At 39.7% G+C, this 18,830-nt stretch overlaps 1 protein-coding gene across 1 annotated transcript in view; it reads left to right on the forward strand.

Moving 5' to 3' along the window:
• dapk1 (death-associated protein kinase 1) overlaps positions 1-18,432 on the forward strand; it is a 97,248-nt gene extending 78,816 nt beyond the window's left edge. Inside the window, exons 21-26 of the mRNA XM_073840229.1 lie at positions 1,322-1,507; positions 2,160-2,357; positions 7,535-7,673; positions 7,830-7,950; positions 12,301-12,489; positions 14,705-18,432. Coding sequence (XP_073696330.1) covers positions 1,322-1,507; positions 2,160-2,357; positions 7,535-7,673; positions 7,830-7,950; positions 12,301-12,489; positions 14,705-15,973 — 2,102 coding nt within the window. The 3' untranslated portion in view covers positions 15,974-18,432. The remainder of the gene's footprint in view (positions 1-1,321; positions 1,508-2,159; positions 2,358-7,534; positions 7,674-7,829; positions 7,951-12,300; positions 12,490-14,704) is intronic.
• The last annotated feature ends 398 nt before the right edge of the window (positions 18,433-18,830 follow it).

Consider the following 18,830-nt stretch of genomic DNA (forward strand, 5'->3'; position numbering starts at 1 on the left):
CTAAACGATTGGTTATTTTCTAAAAACATTTACAACTTTTATACTTTTTAATCTCAAACGCCCTTTGAAGCTGCATTTTGGAAGTTCAAACTCGGGGGCACCATAGAAGTGCATTATATGGAGAGAAATTCTAAAAAATTTTTACTCAAAAAAACAATTTCCTTACAACTGAAAAAAGAAAGACATGAATATTTTGGATGACAAGGGGGTGAGTACATTATCTGTACATTTTTGTTTTTAAAGTGAACTACTCCTACTACCAGAAGTCTCACCCATAGGTTTCGGCGTTGAAGAATAAGGTGGATAGAAATGCTGAAAATAAAAGGAGTTGTTCGTCCAAGATTTAGATAGAGAAGAGTTTATTTCTTCATCGCAACATATTTGGTGAAATTTAGCATTACATCACTTGTTCACCAATGGATCCCAGTGGATGAATTTCAACATATCTGTTCTGATGAAGAAACTAATTCATGTGCATCTTGGATGGCTTAAGGGTGTGGACTTTTTCAGCAAATTCTTGGATGAACTATTCCTTTAAAATTGGAAACTTGGAGTATGGAGCTTATTTCTAAGAACTTTGTTCACTTTCCTCACTCATTCCCAGATATAGTCATATAGCGTTATCCTTGGAAGGCGCAATCACATTAATGTAATGCGTTACACATGAAGCGAACTTTTTTTTCTCACAAATACTGCCACCGCCAAACTGAGGAAGTCGTCTCTGGGTTTCTGTGAGAAAAGTTTTAGAAAGAATCAAAGTTCAATGGAAAGCGTTGATTGTGCGAGACATATGCAGCACAGTGTGACTAACACGTTTGCGAGGTATAAAAAAGAGTTTGAGTCATCTGACTCTCTCATGTTATTCCTCCAAACTAAAATGGCTCTTAGCACTTCGGTGGCTTTTTTTAGGATATTTTTTTTTCAGCTGAACTGTTTTAATTATGTATGTATGTGGTGATAGTGGCTCATCTCTTGGGGAGTTTTTTTAATGTACAATCTTTGTCCATTACCAGCCCATATCTTTAACCACTAGACAACAGTTCCCCTACTTTGCAGAGAATTTTAATCTCAAAAATAGATATCAAAAAAGGGAACCTTTACTTAAATGCTTGAATTAGGCCTTTGGCAAGAGCTCCCCCATGTGGTGGGTTTTGAGCAGCTTATTTCATTTACATTTTATAAATCCTCAAATAATATATAATTTCTCATTCTTTTACAAAAGTATTTGTATTTGTTGTTATTGGTTATAAGAAGTCAGTTCCATTGAGTTTACATTCATTCTTTCTTTTTGCTTCTCTGTTTGTGTGTTGTGTGCCTGTAGTGTCTGTCAGCATCTCTAACCTGTACCCAGGCTGTGAGAATGTCAGTGTGCGAAGCCGCAGTATGATGTTTGAGCCCAGCTTGACTAAAGGAGTGCTGGAGGTCTTTAGTCCTGTTCATAATGCTCTCTCCACGGCTGACGACACGGCCACCAAAGCCATTGACATCCAGAATGCCAATGTCAACGGTAAAAGAGTCATTTATAATACATTTTTAGCACTTCCAGAATCAGAAATCCTTTACATTTACATTACAAACATTACAAATGCATTTACTGTCATTTTTGATCTATTTAATGTGTCCTTGCTGAGTAAAAGCATTTATTTCTTTAAAAAATATATATTTCTTACCTCAAACGTTTAAATGATATGTGACCCCCGGACCACAAAACCAGTCATAAGGGTAACGTTTTTGAAATTGAGATTTACACACCGTCTAAGCTTTCCATTGATGTGTGTTTTGTTACGATAGAACAATATTTGGCTAAGATACAACTATTTGAAAATCTGAAATCTGAGGGTGTAAAAAGTCAAAATATTGAGAAAATCACCTTTAAAGTTGTTCAAATGAAGTTCTTAGCAATGCATATTACTGATCAAAAATTAATCTTTGATATATTTATGGTAGGAAATTTACAAAATATCTTCATGGAATATGATATTTACTTAATATCCTAATGATTTTGGGCATAAAAGAAAAATTAATAATTTTGACCCTTAAAACGTATTGTTGGCTATTGCTACAAATATATCCGTGCTACTTATGCCTGGTTTTATGTGTCCAGGGTCACATATTGTGTATTTTTTATTTTATGTATTGTATTATGCAATCTTTTTTAGGTGTTGGAGACTTCAGTATATGGGAGTTCTCTGGTAATCCCGTCTATTACTGCTCATATGACTACTTTGTTGCGAATGACACCACAGCCATTCATGTGGTCTTGTTCAGCCTGGAGGAGCCTTACGAGACTCAACTCAACCAGGTTACATTCTGGCTCAACTGCCTGAAGGCTCTCACGCTGCCAGAGGACAACATCGGTATGTACGTCTCCTGAGACTAAAGTGTACAATGTATGGATTTTTTTTCTCCTCCTTTGTAGAGGGCTTTCCATTACAGTAATTACAGGGATCAGCTGAAGCTGTGAAGTCTATGATTAAGAGGTCCAAAGAGCAGTTATACAATTTTTCTATATTGAAATGAATGTTTTTACTTGTGGTTACTTTACCATAGCAATAGTTATTTTGCATAGTGTAATTTATATTTATTCATTTATTTACTTACTTACTTGCTTACAATCATAGACTTGGTGCTTTTGATGAAAGTCATGCAATTACACCTTAAAGCCCCACTAAGTAACTTTTTTTTACCTTAAAATAATGTTTCCGAACTCATGTGAGTGGTTCATCAACTCTTAACAGGGTGAAACGGCACTTTCGTATTCGCTTTGCGACCCTCTATCAGCCATAACAGCACTATGTAAGTTTGGGTCGTCGGGTCGCGGTTTTGTAGTTCAAATGAGACTACAAATGCGACTTGCTTTACGGCAGGCTTCACAAAAGGTTTTCATACTTTTATAAAGTCATACAACATACTCTACCTTGTCACTGGACATCGTTATTTCCAAAGCCGGTCCTGGATAGCCTTTCAAACAAATAACGTGCATGTGAAACGACGGTAGGCTAAATTATTTACGACAGCGGTAATGGACAATTCCGCTTCTAACCTGTAGAGGGAGCATTGAGGGAAAAGTTACTTAGTGTTGCTTTAAAGGAGTAGTTCACTTCCAGAACAAAAATGTCCTGATAATTTAATGCACCCCCCATGATCTTTCATTCTTCAGTCAAAAAGAAATTAAGGTTTTTTGGAAAACATTCCAGGATTTATTTTTACATATAGTGAACTTCAATGGAGATCAACGGGTTAAAGCAGCTTTAAAGGCCTCTACACAATCTCAGCCGAGGAATAAGGGTTTTATATAGTGAAACAATCCAGTCATTTTCTAAAAACAAATTACATTTATTTACTTTTTAACCACAAATGTTCGTCTTGCACTAACACGCATTACATAGTCATGTTGATAAGGTCATGCATAATGTACTGTAAGCGAAAGTGCTGACCCAGTGTTTAACATGCAAAGATTTTATAAAAAAGGTGAAACAGCGATGTCGGGCAGTTTTGAAGTTGGAGGAGAAACGTTTGGTTACGTCATTTGTGAAGACACGCACATGCACTACAGAGATAGTGTAAGACGAGCATTTGTGGTTAAGAAGTATATAAAATTTTATTTTATTATTATTATTTTTTTAAGAAAATGGCCATCGTTTTGCTAGATAAGACCCTTATTCCTCAGCTGGGATTGTGTAGAGCCCTTTGAAGCTGCATTGAAACTGTAATTTGGACATTCAGCCCACTGATTCCCATAGAAATCCACTATATGGAAAAAAATCCTGGAATGTTTTCCTCAAAAATGTATTTTTTTGCAACTGAAGAAAGAAAGACTTGAACATCTTGGATGACTTGGGGATGAGTAAATCATAAGGGTTTTTTTTTATTCTGGAAGTTAAACCAATCCTTTAACTTATCTGTATTTTTTATTCATCATTTATCAGTTTCTGCACCTCTTTTTACCATATTGTTGAAATTCTCATTTCTTAAATGCTTTAAATCAACATTTACTGACATTCCTTATTAGTAAGTTAGAAAAACCAATAACCAACTGTGCAATTAATAGAGTAGTTCACTTTCAGAACAAAAATGTACAGATAATGTCTTGTCATCCAATGCCAATGCCTTGTCATAAGGAAATTGTTTTTTGAGGAAAACATTTCAGGATTTCTCTCCATATAATGGATTTCTATGGTGCCCCTGAGTTTAAACTTCCTAAATGCAGTTTAAATGCAGCTTCAAATGGCTCTAAAAGATCACAGCCAAGGAAAGAAGGGTCTTATCTAGCAAAACGATTGGTTATTTTCTAAAAGAAATTTACAATTTATATACGTTTTAATCTCAAATGCTTGTCTTGTCTAGCTCTGTGTGTACTCTGTGTAGAGATTAAAAACTATAGAAATTGTAAATGTTTTTAGAAAATAACTGATCGTTTCGCTAGATAAGACCCTTCTTCCTCGACTGGGATCATTTAGAGCCCTTTGAAGACTTAAACTGCATTTTGGAAGTTCAAACTCTGGGGCACCATAGAAGTCCATTATATGGAGAGAAATCCTAAAATGTTTTCCTCAAAAAACACCATTTCTTTACGACTAAAGAATGAAAGACATGAACATCTTGGCTGACAACCGGGTGAGTACATTATCTGTAAATTTTTGTTCTGAAAGTGAACTACTCATTTAAGTTACACACAGCCCTTGCTACTATGAAAGTAGGGCTGTCAGTCGATTGACACATTTTTTATTTGCACAGAATCACATTATTTATAAGTTTATCAATCTATCCGAGGCTCGTTCACACGGAATGCTTTCTTACATTTCCATCTGTGCTATTTTTGCTTGATTTCTCTGTGTACACATACGCTAGATGAATGTTTTGGCTGCTGCATCATGTCTTGCTGTTTTCACACCATGAGCCCCATTTATTTGTTCTCTGACAAGTTAAAAGCAGTCCTACTTTTGAAAGCATGTCTTGAGACCCCTTGCATTCCCATTGTGCTACCTGTGTAACTGTTTTAGAACACATTTCACATTAGTTAGTTATTTTTAACACATTATTTTTTTTATATGTGACCCTGGATCACAAAACCAGTCTTAAGTCGCTGGGGTATATTTGTAGCAATAGCCAAAAATACATTGTATGGGTCAAAATTATTGATTTTTCTTTTATGCCAAAAATCATTAGTAAATTAAGTAAAGATCATGTTCCATGAAGATTTTTTGTAAAATTCCTACTGTAAACATATCAAAATGTAATTTTTGATTAGTAATATGCATTGTTAAGTACTTAATTTGGACAACTTTAAAGGTGATTTTCTCAGTATTTTGATTTATTTGCACCCTCAGATTCCAGATTTTCAAATAGTTGTATCTCAGCCAAATATTGCCCTATCCTAACAAACCATACATCAATAAAAAGCTTATTTATTCAGCTTTCATATGATGCATACATCTCAGTTTTGTAAAATTTAACCTTATGACTGGTTTTGTGGTCCAGGGTCACATATAATTATTTGTATTGAATTAACAACTTGACAGTCCTGTGAAAAAAATGAGGCCATGCATGCAGTTTTGTTTTCTGTGTATCACTTGTGGCGGGAGGGGCAAACGACAGACACAGTGGGTGTGGCGTCAGGCCTCGGAGAGGCTTTTATTAAACAGAAAATAAAGGAAAGTGAGTTCATAAAGTAAAACAGTGTCCAAAATAAAAGGGGAGTCTGGTGTCCTCGGGTGCTGGGGCAGCGTGACGGAACGGTAGTGTTCAGAGGGGAAGGGTCCAGGAGAGGGGCGGAGTCCGGCGGCCGCGGGCGCTTTCCATACTAGCGCCGGGGTGCTAGGGCGGCGGCATCTCCGGCAGGCTCATCCCTCTCGAGCTGTCCGGCGCTGGGGCGGCGGCTTCTGGCGGCCTCAACCGGACCGCGGGTCCGGCGGCTCTCCAAACTCTTGTGGTGCGGGATTCCCTCTTCACCCCCTCCTGGACCCGCGAGGACACCAGCGTGCATGCACGGGGGAAAGAGACCGGTCTCCCGAGGAGAGGCGCGCTCGGGATTTAAACAGCGGCGGTGATGAGGCTTCATTTACATCAGGTGTCCCCATCACACGCCGCCAGCCCGAGCCGATTACACGCCCCTCCTCTCCCCTACACACCCACTCCCGTCGGGAGCCTGGAGAAGGGCGGCGAATACGGGACGGGGTGGTGATGAAAATTAGGGGGGCGGGCAGACGCCTCGCCACATTCCCCCCCCCAAGCGACATCCCCGTCCTAAGGTCGCCGCCCACGCAGGAGTGCTACCTTCCTCATCCAGGCTCCAGCGGTCGGAGTGGGCGGGGATTCCTCTCCAAGGCAACGCTCCCTCTCGCCGCGTACCGGAACAGGGACAGAAAAACCGGTATTAGTCGACAGCCTCAACCAACCGCAGGATAAGTGACTAACTGAAACATCACTTACCCTTCTTGCGGCTGGGAGGCCGTCTCCGTCGTTCCTCCGTCCCTGTCCGGGTTTTCACGAACTTTTGCGAGCGAGAGGGGATGACGTCATCAGGTGTTGCCCACTGCGCTGTCTAAGCCCCGCCTTGCCCGCATTCTCCACCACTGTGGCGGGAGGGGCAAACGACAGACACAGTGGGTGTGGCGTCAGGCCTCGGAGAGGCTTTTATTAAACAGAAAATAAAGGAAAGTGAGTTCATAAAGTAAAACAGTGTCCAAAATAAAAGGGGAGTCTGGTGTCCTCGGGTGCTGGGGCAGCGTGACGGAACGGTAGTGTTCAGAGGGGAAGGGTCCAGGAGAGGGGCGGAGTCCGGCGGCCGCGGGCGCTTTCCATACTAGCGCCGGGGTGCTAGGGCGGCGGCATCTCCGGCAGGCTCATCCCTCTCGAGCTGTCCGGCGCTGGGGCGGCGGCTTCTGGCGGCCTCAACCGGACCGCGGGTCCGGCGGCTCTCCAAACTCTTGTGGTGCGGGATTCCCTCTTCACCCCCTCCTGGACCCGCGAGGACACCAGCGTGCATGCACGGGGGAAAGAGACCGGTCTCCCGAGGAGAGGCGCGCTCGGGATTTAAACAGCGGCGGTGATGAGGCTTCATTTACATCAGGTGTCCCCATCACACGCCGCCAGCCCGAGCCGATTACACGCCCCTCCTCTCCCCTACACACCCACTCCCGTCGGGAGCCTGGAGAAGGGCGGCGAATACGGGACGGGGTGGTGATGAAAATTAGGGGGGCGGGCAGACGCCTCGCCACACACTGTTTCACTGTTCTCCATTTTGTGTGCTTCATTAATGCTGTTTGTAGTTTTCTCATTCTTGTCTCTCTCAAACTCTCTCCGGTAATTTCAGCCTGGCTTGCCTTTGCTTTCACTGTAGTGATGGTTGATGAATTTGTGTAAGTACTGTAGCAGGCACATCCATAGTGCTATGGATAATGCCAAAAGAGACTTCATTAGAGACAGTGCATCTTAACGTAGGAATCTAGTTCTTGGTCTATGGTTTTCAGATTATTAATTGAGATCAAAGATGTTTTGAAAAGACAATAAAACTGTTCTGCTGCATCCACAGCCTTTGGAGGGAAGATCAGAAATCCACTACACGTGGTCCTGGTGGCCACACATGCTGACATTGTCAATCTGCCCCGATCGTTTGGAGGAGAATTCAGCTATGACAAGGAGAGATCTCTACTTAAGGAAGTCAGAAACAGGTGATTAAATCAATATAAACTGTCAGTCTGAAGATATGAGACCTACAAGGACAATAAGTGCTCATTTTAATAGGACTGATTAGATACTGATTCAAGTGATTTGATGGATAGTAGATGATTAAACTGATTATAATGCGCTTTTTGTTTTCCTCTCAGGTTTGGGAATGATCTGCACATTGCTGAGAAGCTCTTTGTCATGGATGCCGGAGCGTCCAACTCCAAAGACATGAAGCTGCTGAGAAACCTTCTGTTAGAACTCCGCAACACCATCATCTCTGTAAGATCGGTCTCCACTCTACTTCACATCCAAGCACATTGTCATTTTAATAAATGTGATATTGGTATTAAATAACCAGAAACGCTCAGTTTTTGATTCTGATCTGGGTCTGATCTCTATAATAAAGCTCTCTTCTTCTCTTTACCATGTCAAATAACTAGCACACACAGGCATGCACATTCTCTCTCTGAAAAACACAATATCAAACACTGACACTCAGATCCCTCGCTAATACATGCTGCTCGCTCTCCTCCTACATCTTGCTCTCCGTCTCTTTCACTCCTACACATACCTGTAGAGATTTCTTTCTCATCTGCTGTTATGTTGTGTCTAGATTTTTGAGTATGAAGGCAAATTACTATTTAATGAAGTAATTACTATAGTTTTTAAATACAGTGGAGATTAAAGGGTTAGTTTACCCACAAATTCTGTCATTAATTACTCACCCTCATGACGTTCCAAACCCATCAGACCTTCGTTCATATTCAGAACACAAATTAAGATGTTTTTTGATGAAACCCGAGAGTTTTCTGACCCTCCATAGACAGGAACGGTCCTTCCACATTCAAGAATACTTCTTTTTTTTTTGCACAAAAAGTGTTCTCGTAGCTTCATAAAATTATGATTGGACTATTTATGTTCTTGGTACTTCTCTGGGCCTCGAACACGGAAGGATCCTTGCTGTCTGTGGAGGGTCAGAAAGCTCTCGGATTTCATCAACAATATCTCAATTTGTGTTTTGAAGATGGGTTTGGAACGACATGAGGGTGAGTAATTAATGACAGAATTTTCATTTTTGGGTGAACTAACCCTTGAAGATTAGAGAGCAACCTATAAATACTTGAGTTCTTCTGAAATATTGTTAATCTAAATACTAGCTGTAGGTATACCAATGTTATCCTAACATGTTTGACAAAATTTCCAAGGCATTTCAACAAAAAACTTTATTTAGTGGAAAACAGTGATCAAAATTAGAGAACAGTAACCACTGTAGCACGAAAGAAGATTACAACTAAAATGTCAGAAAGGAGTAGGAAGTGTAGAGTCCCTTGCTTTGAATGATTTCAGCACATCTGTGGCCGCAGGACATCACTAGTTTGTTGGCCCACTCTTTTTTTTCCACTCTCTTCCATAGTTTGATAACTGTAGTGGGTTTCTTAGCCATAACTTTTTTGCCAAGGATTTTCAGTTTGGTTTAGATCAGGACTCTGACCTGGCCATTTCATTATTTCAAAGTTCTTAGCTTCAAGGAACTGCTTTACTCGTTTTGCAGTGTGACGGCAGCATTTGTCTTGCATGAAAGGCTGATTGGGAGATGCTTGCTGAGAAAGGTTCTGACATTTGCATTTACCCTGCATGTAGTTTTATATGTGACCCAACTCCTGCTGCAGAAAACATCTCTCAAACCATGAAACTTCCTCCTCCACCTTTCACTGTGTTTTTTTTCTTTTTTTTTTTCTTTTTTTTTGCACTTGGGATTCAGTCTTTCCTCAGTATGACGCTGAACAAAATGTTTCCTATCTGGCCCAAATACATTAAACTTGCTCTCATCATTAAAGTGAACTTTGGACCAGTTCTCCTCTCTCCACACAGAAGTTTGGCCATTGCAGAGTGTGGTTTCAGTTCGACTTCTCTTAAACATGTTGAGACAAATCCTTAACCTGTTCAATGCTGAACTGGAAAGCAATTCCAGCTGCAGTGTTGAACCGATTCCCCATTGAGAGTTTCTGGATTATCCTGTCTTCTTGTGCATTTGTCTTACGTGGACGACCAGCCTTTTTGGGGGACTTGAATAAATTAGTGTCACTGTAAACCTGCAATATTTGAGAAATCACAGATTTGGAATGACCAACTTCTCTTGCAGTGACTGAAAGGGTCATCCCTTTAGGCCTTCATCTGGCCAACCTGCAGTCGCAGGGTTTTAGTCACCTTGTCATTTTAGAGACCCTGTTATCTTACCCTGGAAATCCAGAGGTCTCGCAAGAGCACAATTTGAATTGTCTCTGCAGTACACTCTGGCATCGAGCAATGATGCACGTTACTGTATTACGTAAACTGTTCTGGGAACCAATCAAATCGGTGTATCTGATGTAGGCGGGCCAGAGGCGAGCTAAGCTGATGACGACAGCGCTGCGACCTCCGGAATCATTTAGTAAACATTGAAAGATGGCTACAGATGAACACCAGTTGTTTGAAATGGCTTTGGCCACTACAATGAATGAGTTAGACTTGGCTTTTCATATAAAAAAGGAACAGAAAACCCCGCTCGAATCGTTCCTTTGCAAGAAGGACATTTTTGCTGTTTTGCCGAGTGGATACGGCAAGAGTTTAATCTATCAGTTAGCTCTGCTGGTAGCTAAGCGTATGGGGCTTAGTGTGATTGGTCGTGGCGTTATCCAATTGCGTGCAGTGAGAGTTTCAAATGCATGCTTGGTGCCGCCCCTTAGGGATGGGCGATACCACTTATTTTGTTTTCGATACGATACCGATATTTTTAAGGCCAGCATCATCGATATCGATACCGATACGATACTTCTAAACTTAATTTTTTAATGATTACATTTATTAAATTAATAAGAGTAAAATATGTAATTATGCCCTTTTTTATAACCTTTTATACTTTATATTTGAAATGCATTTTAACATTTAATATGCAACTAATTAAATTGTATTTTCTACATGTGGTTAAAATATGTTTACTTTAGTGGTAACTACAAAACCTACAGTTGAAAATACTTGGTTTCATAAGGGGCTGCCAGTGACAGGCTGTTGCACACATAAAATACAACATTTTTATTCTGCCAGTGTATAATTTATATTAACATTACTACAAAACATGATCAATGAACTTTAAGTGTTAATTTAAAGAAATGTAATTGCACTTGTGAAATGCAAATTATGTAAGCTTCAGTTTCAGTTTGTTTATTGAGAAATAGCTCAAACATTTTTTTTATTTTCTGTCCTCTGATAAGCATTGTACAGGGCTGTCGTTCCCAAAAGCATCAATGATTTCTTATGATACTTTTAGGAAACACAGCCCTGTTTGAATGCACTGTCTAAAGGGAGTGAATGCTCTCTGTGATTGATTGGTTCTGTCTTGCATCATTTGCGTGCGTTCAGATAAGTAGGAAAAGTGTTCTATCGTGAACAGTTATTCTCTAACATAGGTTATGCATCCAATTCAATGCACATTGTACTCCTGGCTTTTTGTTAAATAAACAAAATCACTGGTAAATAAAACACACCTTAGTATCGATATTTTCAATTTGAGTATCGATACTTTCGATACTCGCATCAGTATCGATATATCGATACTTTAGGATCGATATGCACATCCCTACCGCCCCTCGAGTTAGGGTCTGGATTTTTTCCAGGCTACTCTCATCTTACAATCTCAGTGAAAATTGGAGGAATGCTACCAGTTAAATAGGATTTGTCATATAATTAAAGAAATTAGCACCAGGTGGCAGAATAACACCAATAACTTGGAGGTATCTGTAAATGTTCTCTAATTTTAATCAGAGTTGTGTTTCAGAATACAATTAATTCATGGAATATGCTGCCCGTCTATGCCTGTTAGGAAAACTTCAAATTGGACTAAGCAGTGACCTCGAAATTTATGGAATTATAGGTTTTTCTCTAATTTTGATCTCCACTGTATGTAATTTATGTAGTACAATAGTTTTGAGGTGTTAAAGGACTCTGGCTTTCTTTTATCAGTGGTGGTTTCTACTATAGCTCCTACTTTCGGTTATATTTAAAGGGGTAGTTCATCTTCTGAACACATATTAAGATATTTTTGATGAAATCCGAGAGCTCTCTGACCCTCCATAAACAGCAAAGGGTCCTTCCACATTCATGGTCCAGAAACGTTGTAAGGACACCTTTGAAATAGTCTGTTAAAATATTTAAATTTGTGTTCCAAAGATGAACAAAGGTCTTACGGGTTTGGAGCGACACGATGTCCTTACAGCGTTTCTGGACCTTGAATGTGGAAAGACCCTTGTTGTCTATAGAGTGTCAGAAAGCTTTTGGATTTCATCAAAAATACCTTAATTTGTGTTCTGAAGATGGTCTTACAGGTGAGTGATTAATCACAGAATTTTCATTTTTGAGTGAACTAATCCTTTAAATAGAACTGAAAGTAGGAGCTATAGTAATTAATCACCGAATTTTCATTTTTGGGTGAACTATTCCTTTCAGCATGAGTATATCATAGATACCTGGGGGTATGTTCTTTAGACTTGAGCTAGAAAGTAATTACCTAGTAACCACTTTTGACCCCATTGAAAAGTAAATACTCATGTTTTTTCAGAAATATAAAATTGCTTTTCTCTGTCGTTTTCACAGACCTGCAGGCCGATGACTCAGCTGGCAGAGAAGCTGTTGTCCACTCTGCCTTCCTGGCGGAAACTGAACGGGCCAAACCAGCTGATGTCATGGCAACAGTTTGTTGTGGATGTGCAAGAACAAATCAACCCTCTAGCCAGCGAAGAGGATTTGCGGGAACTGGCTTCACAACTTCACAGCATGGGAGAGGTGTGTGTGCGTGGGTGGGCGGCGCAGTGAATGTATGAGAGTGTGACGAGGAGCAGATGAATAAATATGTATGCGTGTTTGAATTATGGCTATATTGCTGTGGGTATAGTTGAAGTGTTTGAAGCAGTTGCACTGTATCATTAATTAAAATGATTATTTTCATACATTATGCTATACAATCGTACACGCCCCCGTTAATAACGCCACGTCCATTACTTCAAAACCACTCGAAGGATACAATGCAGAACATCTACAAACATGTTTTTCTGTGGATTCAAATGAGTCGGTGGGTGTCAGCGACTGAATAGGAGCCTTTGCAGTCTATTGCCCACCCACAACCATTACAACAACGGCTTCACCGATAGAGAGAGCAGGTGAATGAGTCATTCTCATCAATATTAGTCATTTGTGTTTGCAGCAGCAACACTTAAACACATTTTAGGGACTGTTTTGATGTTGATGGGCTGAAATGCCAAGCTGTGATTCAGCTTTATTAACATTTACTTACATAAGATACTCTGTTTAAGGGGCTTCAGCTCCCTTGTATTTAACCTCAGCTCTTTTGAAGTCTGTTATGTCATTTCTCTTTAAAGAATAGTTCACACAAAAATAACAATTCACTTCGGTCTATATGACTGACACTAGCAGTCAAAAGTTTTTGAACAGTAAGACTGTTTATGTTTTTTAAAGAAATCTCTTCTGCTCAAGCCTGCATTTATTTGATCCAAAATACAGCAAAAGCTTTGAAATAACTGCTTTCTATTTGAATATATTTTAAAATATTAAAAAATAAGTAATTTATTCCTGTGATCAAAGCTACATTTTAAGCATCATTACTCCTGTCTTGTCACATGATCCTGCAGAAATCATTGTAATATGCTGATTTGCTCAAGAAACATTTTATTAATATTATCAATATTTAAAACATTTATCTTTGATAAATATAAAGATCCAAAGATCAGCATTTTTCTGAAATACAAAGCTTTTGTGATATTATATACAATTCAAAAGCTTGGAGTCAGTAGATTTTTTTTTTTTAGTAAAGAAATTATAGAAAGTAATGCTTTTATTTAGCAAGGATGTGATAATAAAGACATTTATAATGTTACAAAAAATCTGTTTTAGATAAATGCTCTTCTTCTGAACTTTCTATTCATCAAAGAAACCTGAAAACATTTACTTAGCTATTTTTAACATAATAATAATAATAGTAATAATAATGTTTTTAAGAAGCTAATTAAAATGATTTCTGAAGGATCACGTGACTGGAATTATGATGCTAAAAATTCAGCATTGAAATCACAGGAATAAATTACATTTTAAAATATATTCAAATAGAAAACAGTTATTTTAAATAGTAAAAACATTTCAGAATTTCACTGTTTTTGCTGTACTTTGGATCAAATAAATGCAGGCTTGGTGAAATGAAACATTTTGAAGAATAAAAAAGTGCATGCGAATCTGGGTCTCCAAGCTCCGAAATGCCAAAAAGAAAAAAAAACAAAAAACAGTATAAATCATGTTTCATAAAAGATTTGCATACAATGTGTTTGCTGTATTCCAGGACTTCTGAATTCATGAAATAGCTCTAAATAATGAAATGACCCAAATTTAAGGCATTACAAGTGCGCCTACATATTATAACTGGTGATTTGCTGACATCTACTGATGATTCATCACATCTACAGTATTTGAGAAAAGATTGAGTTGAGCTCTGAAAGTGACAGTTAAATTTAGATTAACACATCTGCTGAACTGTGATGGAGCCCACCTAAATTTCTGTTCACACCAACATCGAACATGAACTTTCCGCCCAATTTTTGACATGCGATATGCCTATTCAGGCCAAAGAGTATAGAGATCTTGTTTGCACTATGGTCTTTATTACACAATACCAAATACAAAAGAAACTAGAGAACTGGTTCTTGATTCTTTCTCTGCTTTTCACTGGTGCTTTGCAAAATATTTCCACTATTTAGTTCCACCAAATCCATTTTTATGTAACAACAGTGGCTCTGGGGAAGTGACCAAAAGCATGAATACTATTGGTTGGCCAGTTTTCTTGTTCACATGATAGAAAAAAATGTAATGTGAATGTTCATGACGGTCTGAACAGATGCATTTTAAATATTTGTCTTGGTGTGGACAGGCCTTTAAACACGAAGCTTACCTATTTGCTTGCACTCAATCTTTTTTATTCCCTTCTTTCTTCTAGATAAACATCATGCAGAGTGAGACCGTCCAGGACGTTGTCCTGTTAGATCCTCGCTGGCTTTGCAGTAACGTACTCGGCAAGCTTCTCTCAATTGAAACCCCCAAAGCGATCCATCACTACCGTGGCCGCTACCGTGTGGAAGAACTGCAGAACCTTGTCTCCGAAGGAGACATCGATGAACTTCTCCAGGTGCTTGACGCCATGGACATATGTGCCCGCGACTTAGCCAACCCTGGAATGGTTGACATTCCCGCCCTCATTCGTACGGGTGGCTTACAGCACACTTGGACGGACGAGGAAGATGTTGAAGGCGAGGACACTTTGCTTTACGGTGGAGTGCGAGTTGTCCCTGCGGAGCACTTGGCGCCCTTCCCTTGCGGACTTTTCCATAAGTTTCAAGTGAACTTATGCAGGTGGAGCCGGCAGCAGAAGCCAGAGGTCGAAGCTGAGGATGTGAGGTTGTGGAGCGGCGGAGCTCGAGTTGGACTTGGAGGCGCTGAGGCACTGGTTTTGCTTGTGAACCACGGGCAGGGGGTGGAAGTACAGTTACGAGGACCTGATTCAGATCCCGGACGTTGCTATGCTTTATTGGACACATTGTGCGGCATGGCGGAGGGGCTGTTAGCTGCTACGTTACCCGGTTTGCTCACCGCCAGGCATTATCTCAGCCCTCAGCAGCTGCGGGAACACCACGGGCCTGTCATGCTCTACCAACCGAGGGACTTCTTCCGCGCTCAGGCACGAGGCGAAAACGCGCTCTCGAACACAATGGGTGGATATCGTGAGAGCTTTGTCAGTATCGTAGCATTAGGTTGCATCCAAGTCTACAAACAAGGTAGTCTTGGTGGGGAAGTGCCCGTGGCGGAAGTCAGTCACCTGGCTCGACGCAAGCTCTGCCGCTTGCTAGACCCACCTGATGCTCTTGGAAAGGACTGGTGCCTGCTTGCCATGAACTTGGGCCTTAGTGAGCTCGCTGCTAAATACAGTTCCGGCACCAACGGGACTCCTCCCGCAGACCCTCTTTCCCTTCCCAGTCCCACAGCCACGCTCCTCCAAGAGTGGAGCCAACGACCCGATTCAAGCATAGGCGTTTTGCTCGCTAAGTTGCGAGAACTTGGCCGCCGGGACGCGGCGGATTTCCTGCTTAGAGCTGCGCCCGTGTTCCGGGTCAACTTGGAGATTCTAGGCACCCCGCCGGAGCCCTACAGCCCGGTGTGTAATGGAGGTGGCACATCCTACAACTCCATCAGTTCTGTGATCTCTCGTTAGGACGTCACTTGTGTCCATAGAGAAACGTGCAATTAAAGGGCTAGTTCAGCCCAAAATAAATATTAGCTCATTATTTACTCACCCCAAAGCCATCCTAGGCGTATATGACTTCCTTCTTTCAAACAAATCCAGTTGAAGTTATATTAAAAAATGGCACCTTCAAGCTTTTTCATAGCAATCTTCAACAGGTCAAAACAAGTCCAATAAAGTGCATCCATCCATAATAAAAAGTGCCTCACGGAATAAAATAAATAGAGGCCTCCTGTAGCGAATCATTGTGTTTTTGTGAGAAAAATATCCATATTCAAAACATAAATCACTTGCACTCACTGTTGTACACAGAAACCGTTCTTGCGCATGTGCCTGTGAGTCACGTGAAAACCACTGTTTATTTACAGAAGCAAATAAAGCAAAGTTTTCTTATTTTAGAAAGGGAAAACCAGTCTCTTGTTGGCTTATATTGAAATCCTCCAACATTCTTCTTTACAAATCATCGTTTTGTACTAATTCATGAACATTGTTTTGTTTTGATCTCTTGTGCCCGCGTTCGTCACTTCTGAATGCCGCATGCGCAACACCAACGTCCTACGTCCTGCTTCTGTGTACAAAAGTGATTATTATGTTTTAAAAGTGGATTTTTTTTTTTTTTACAAAAACGCATTAATTCACTACAGGTGAATCAGGTGACCTTTATTCACCTCCCGGAGCATTTTTTATTATGGATGGATGCACTTCTTTTTACCTGTCGAAGAGAAACACATATCTATTGCCATGATAAAGCCTAAAAAAGCCAGCACATTTTTAATATAACGTTAACTCCGATTGAATTCATCTGAAAGAAGGAAGTTACATACACATAGGATGGCTTGAGGGTGAGTAAATAATGGGCTAATTTTCATTTTTGGGTGAATTAGCCCTTTAACCGGTGGAGCGGTGTTAAATCTCAAGCTCTCTGGTTTCCTGAGACTGAAGTATTTGAATCAGATACTCTGCTCGTGTCCATTTTGTTGCCCTTTCGCAATCGCAAATTCTGAATGTTCGTTCCTGGTGTCTTTGAAAAGGTGCCTGCTTTTGTTTCCTGCGAATCTTTTAGTGACTGTCTCACATTCCCAAGATGAAACTGCAGACGGCCTTTTTTAAAATGTCCTTACTGAATGAAAACGTTGCAGTTTGCAATGACTTTTATATATTCCGACAGCTTACTCTAAATTTGATGATCGAATGATAGATCACTAAGTGCTTGGCAGCATTATTTAATAAATGACTCAAGCTATTGAGTGCCTTGAAGATGGTAAGCTGTTGACAAAGAGCCATCATTATAGATTTGAAATTGGATGTGGACCTCTGCAAGTTTTTCGGTGTTTACCTGTCTTTTAACGAACATATCTATTACGCAACAGTCGATTTACTGTTCAAAATTGGGTAATTTGCATTTACTACCTGAATCCTTGTTGCTATTAAAATGCATTTTTCAGCCTGGATTTTATTCGAACGACGAAGCACAAAATCAAAATACATGGTGAATTGTTTTTAAGTCTAGGTTTCTAAAATCCCTCACATTTGTCTTATTCACACTTACAGCCTACTTGTCACGTTCACTTTTGTGAAATATTACGGTTCTGACTACCTGTCAATTGGGAATGATGAAATATTCCAGGCACTTACATGACAAGTAAGATTTCGTTTTTCTTTATACGAATTCTGTCTGCTGCAGTGTCTTGAAAAGCATGATCTTTGTTACAACTGTTCAGCTGTTCTTCAATATATTCTGTTTCGCACATTTACACTGTTGTTGAGTGTTTAAGACATTTATTTTGAACACGTAGTCATGTGTATTCTTTACACTGGAATCATAAAATGCTATTATAAGGGACTTCAATTGGACAAAAGTTGCATTCAAATCTATAGGAATATCTGTTTTGAATGAAGTGACAACTTGAAAACTGTAGATGGCAGCAAAGACTTTGTTACATCTAACACATGCTATAACTCTATTGCTCTCCTTTGTATGAGGCAGTTGCAGTTTCTTCATCTTTTTGAATAATCCAGAGAACTGTTCCATGTTATATTTTGGGACAGGTCTATCCTCCAAGCTTTCGTCATTTCCCTTGCAGGCTTCAAATCACACACTTTTCTAAAAGGGAATTGGGCGTATTGTGTTCTCTCATTCCAAAAGGCACATTTTTATATTGTGATTAAGTCTATGTATTATGGAGCGCTTTCTCTGTTTAGCTGTGGTCAAGGTTCATGACTTCCCCTCTTTTAAGACTTTAACGGGGTACATCAGAGGGGAATTTGTTTATCCTGGTGTATTTAAGACTTGTACAGTCATCTCTTTGCACAAGACCTTCACATTATTGCTCTATTTATATTATGTTCGCATGTCTCTGAATGCCATGTCCTTAATACTTCCTTAAACTTTACAGTGTACTACATTTTTTTTTTTATAATAAATTGTTTACTCAATAATTCTCTCCATGTTCTTTTTGGGAAAAAAAAGTGCATTTCCCAAGCTCAATGTTGTTGCAGACATTACAGTTAGAAACATTCATAAACGCACACGCAAACGACAAAAAATTCTGGGAAGTGAGCTGAAAAATAGGTTTTAAATTGAGATTTGAAGGAAGAGATGTCACAGAGATTACGATTACATAAGGATACATGAAAATGACAGATTCCTTGGTCTAAATTATTTAATTTGTCAATAAACCTGTCCCAATAGCAGCCTACACTACCAGTCAAATTTTTATTTTTTTTAAGAAGTCTCTTCTGCTCAACAAGCCTGCATTTATTTGATCCAAAGTACAGCAAAAGGAGTAAAATATTACATCTTAATTTTTTTTACTATTTAAAATAA

This window comes from Garra rufa, chromosome 5 (assembly GCF_049309525.1).
Source record: "Garra rufa chromosome 5, GarRuf1.0, whole genome shotgun sequence".
NCBI lineage: Eukaryota > Metazoa > Chordata > Actinopteri > Cypriniformes > Cyprinidae > Garra > Garra rufa.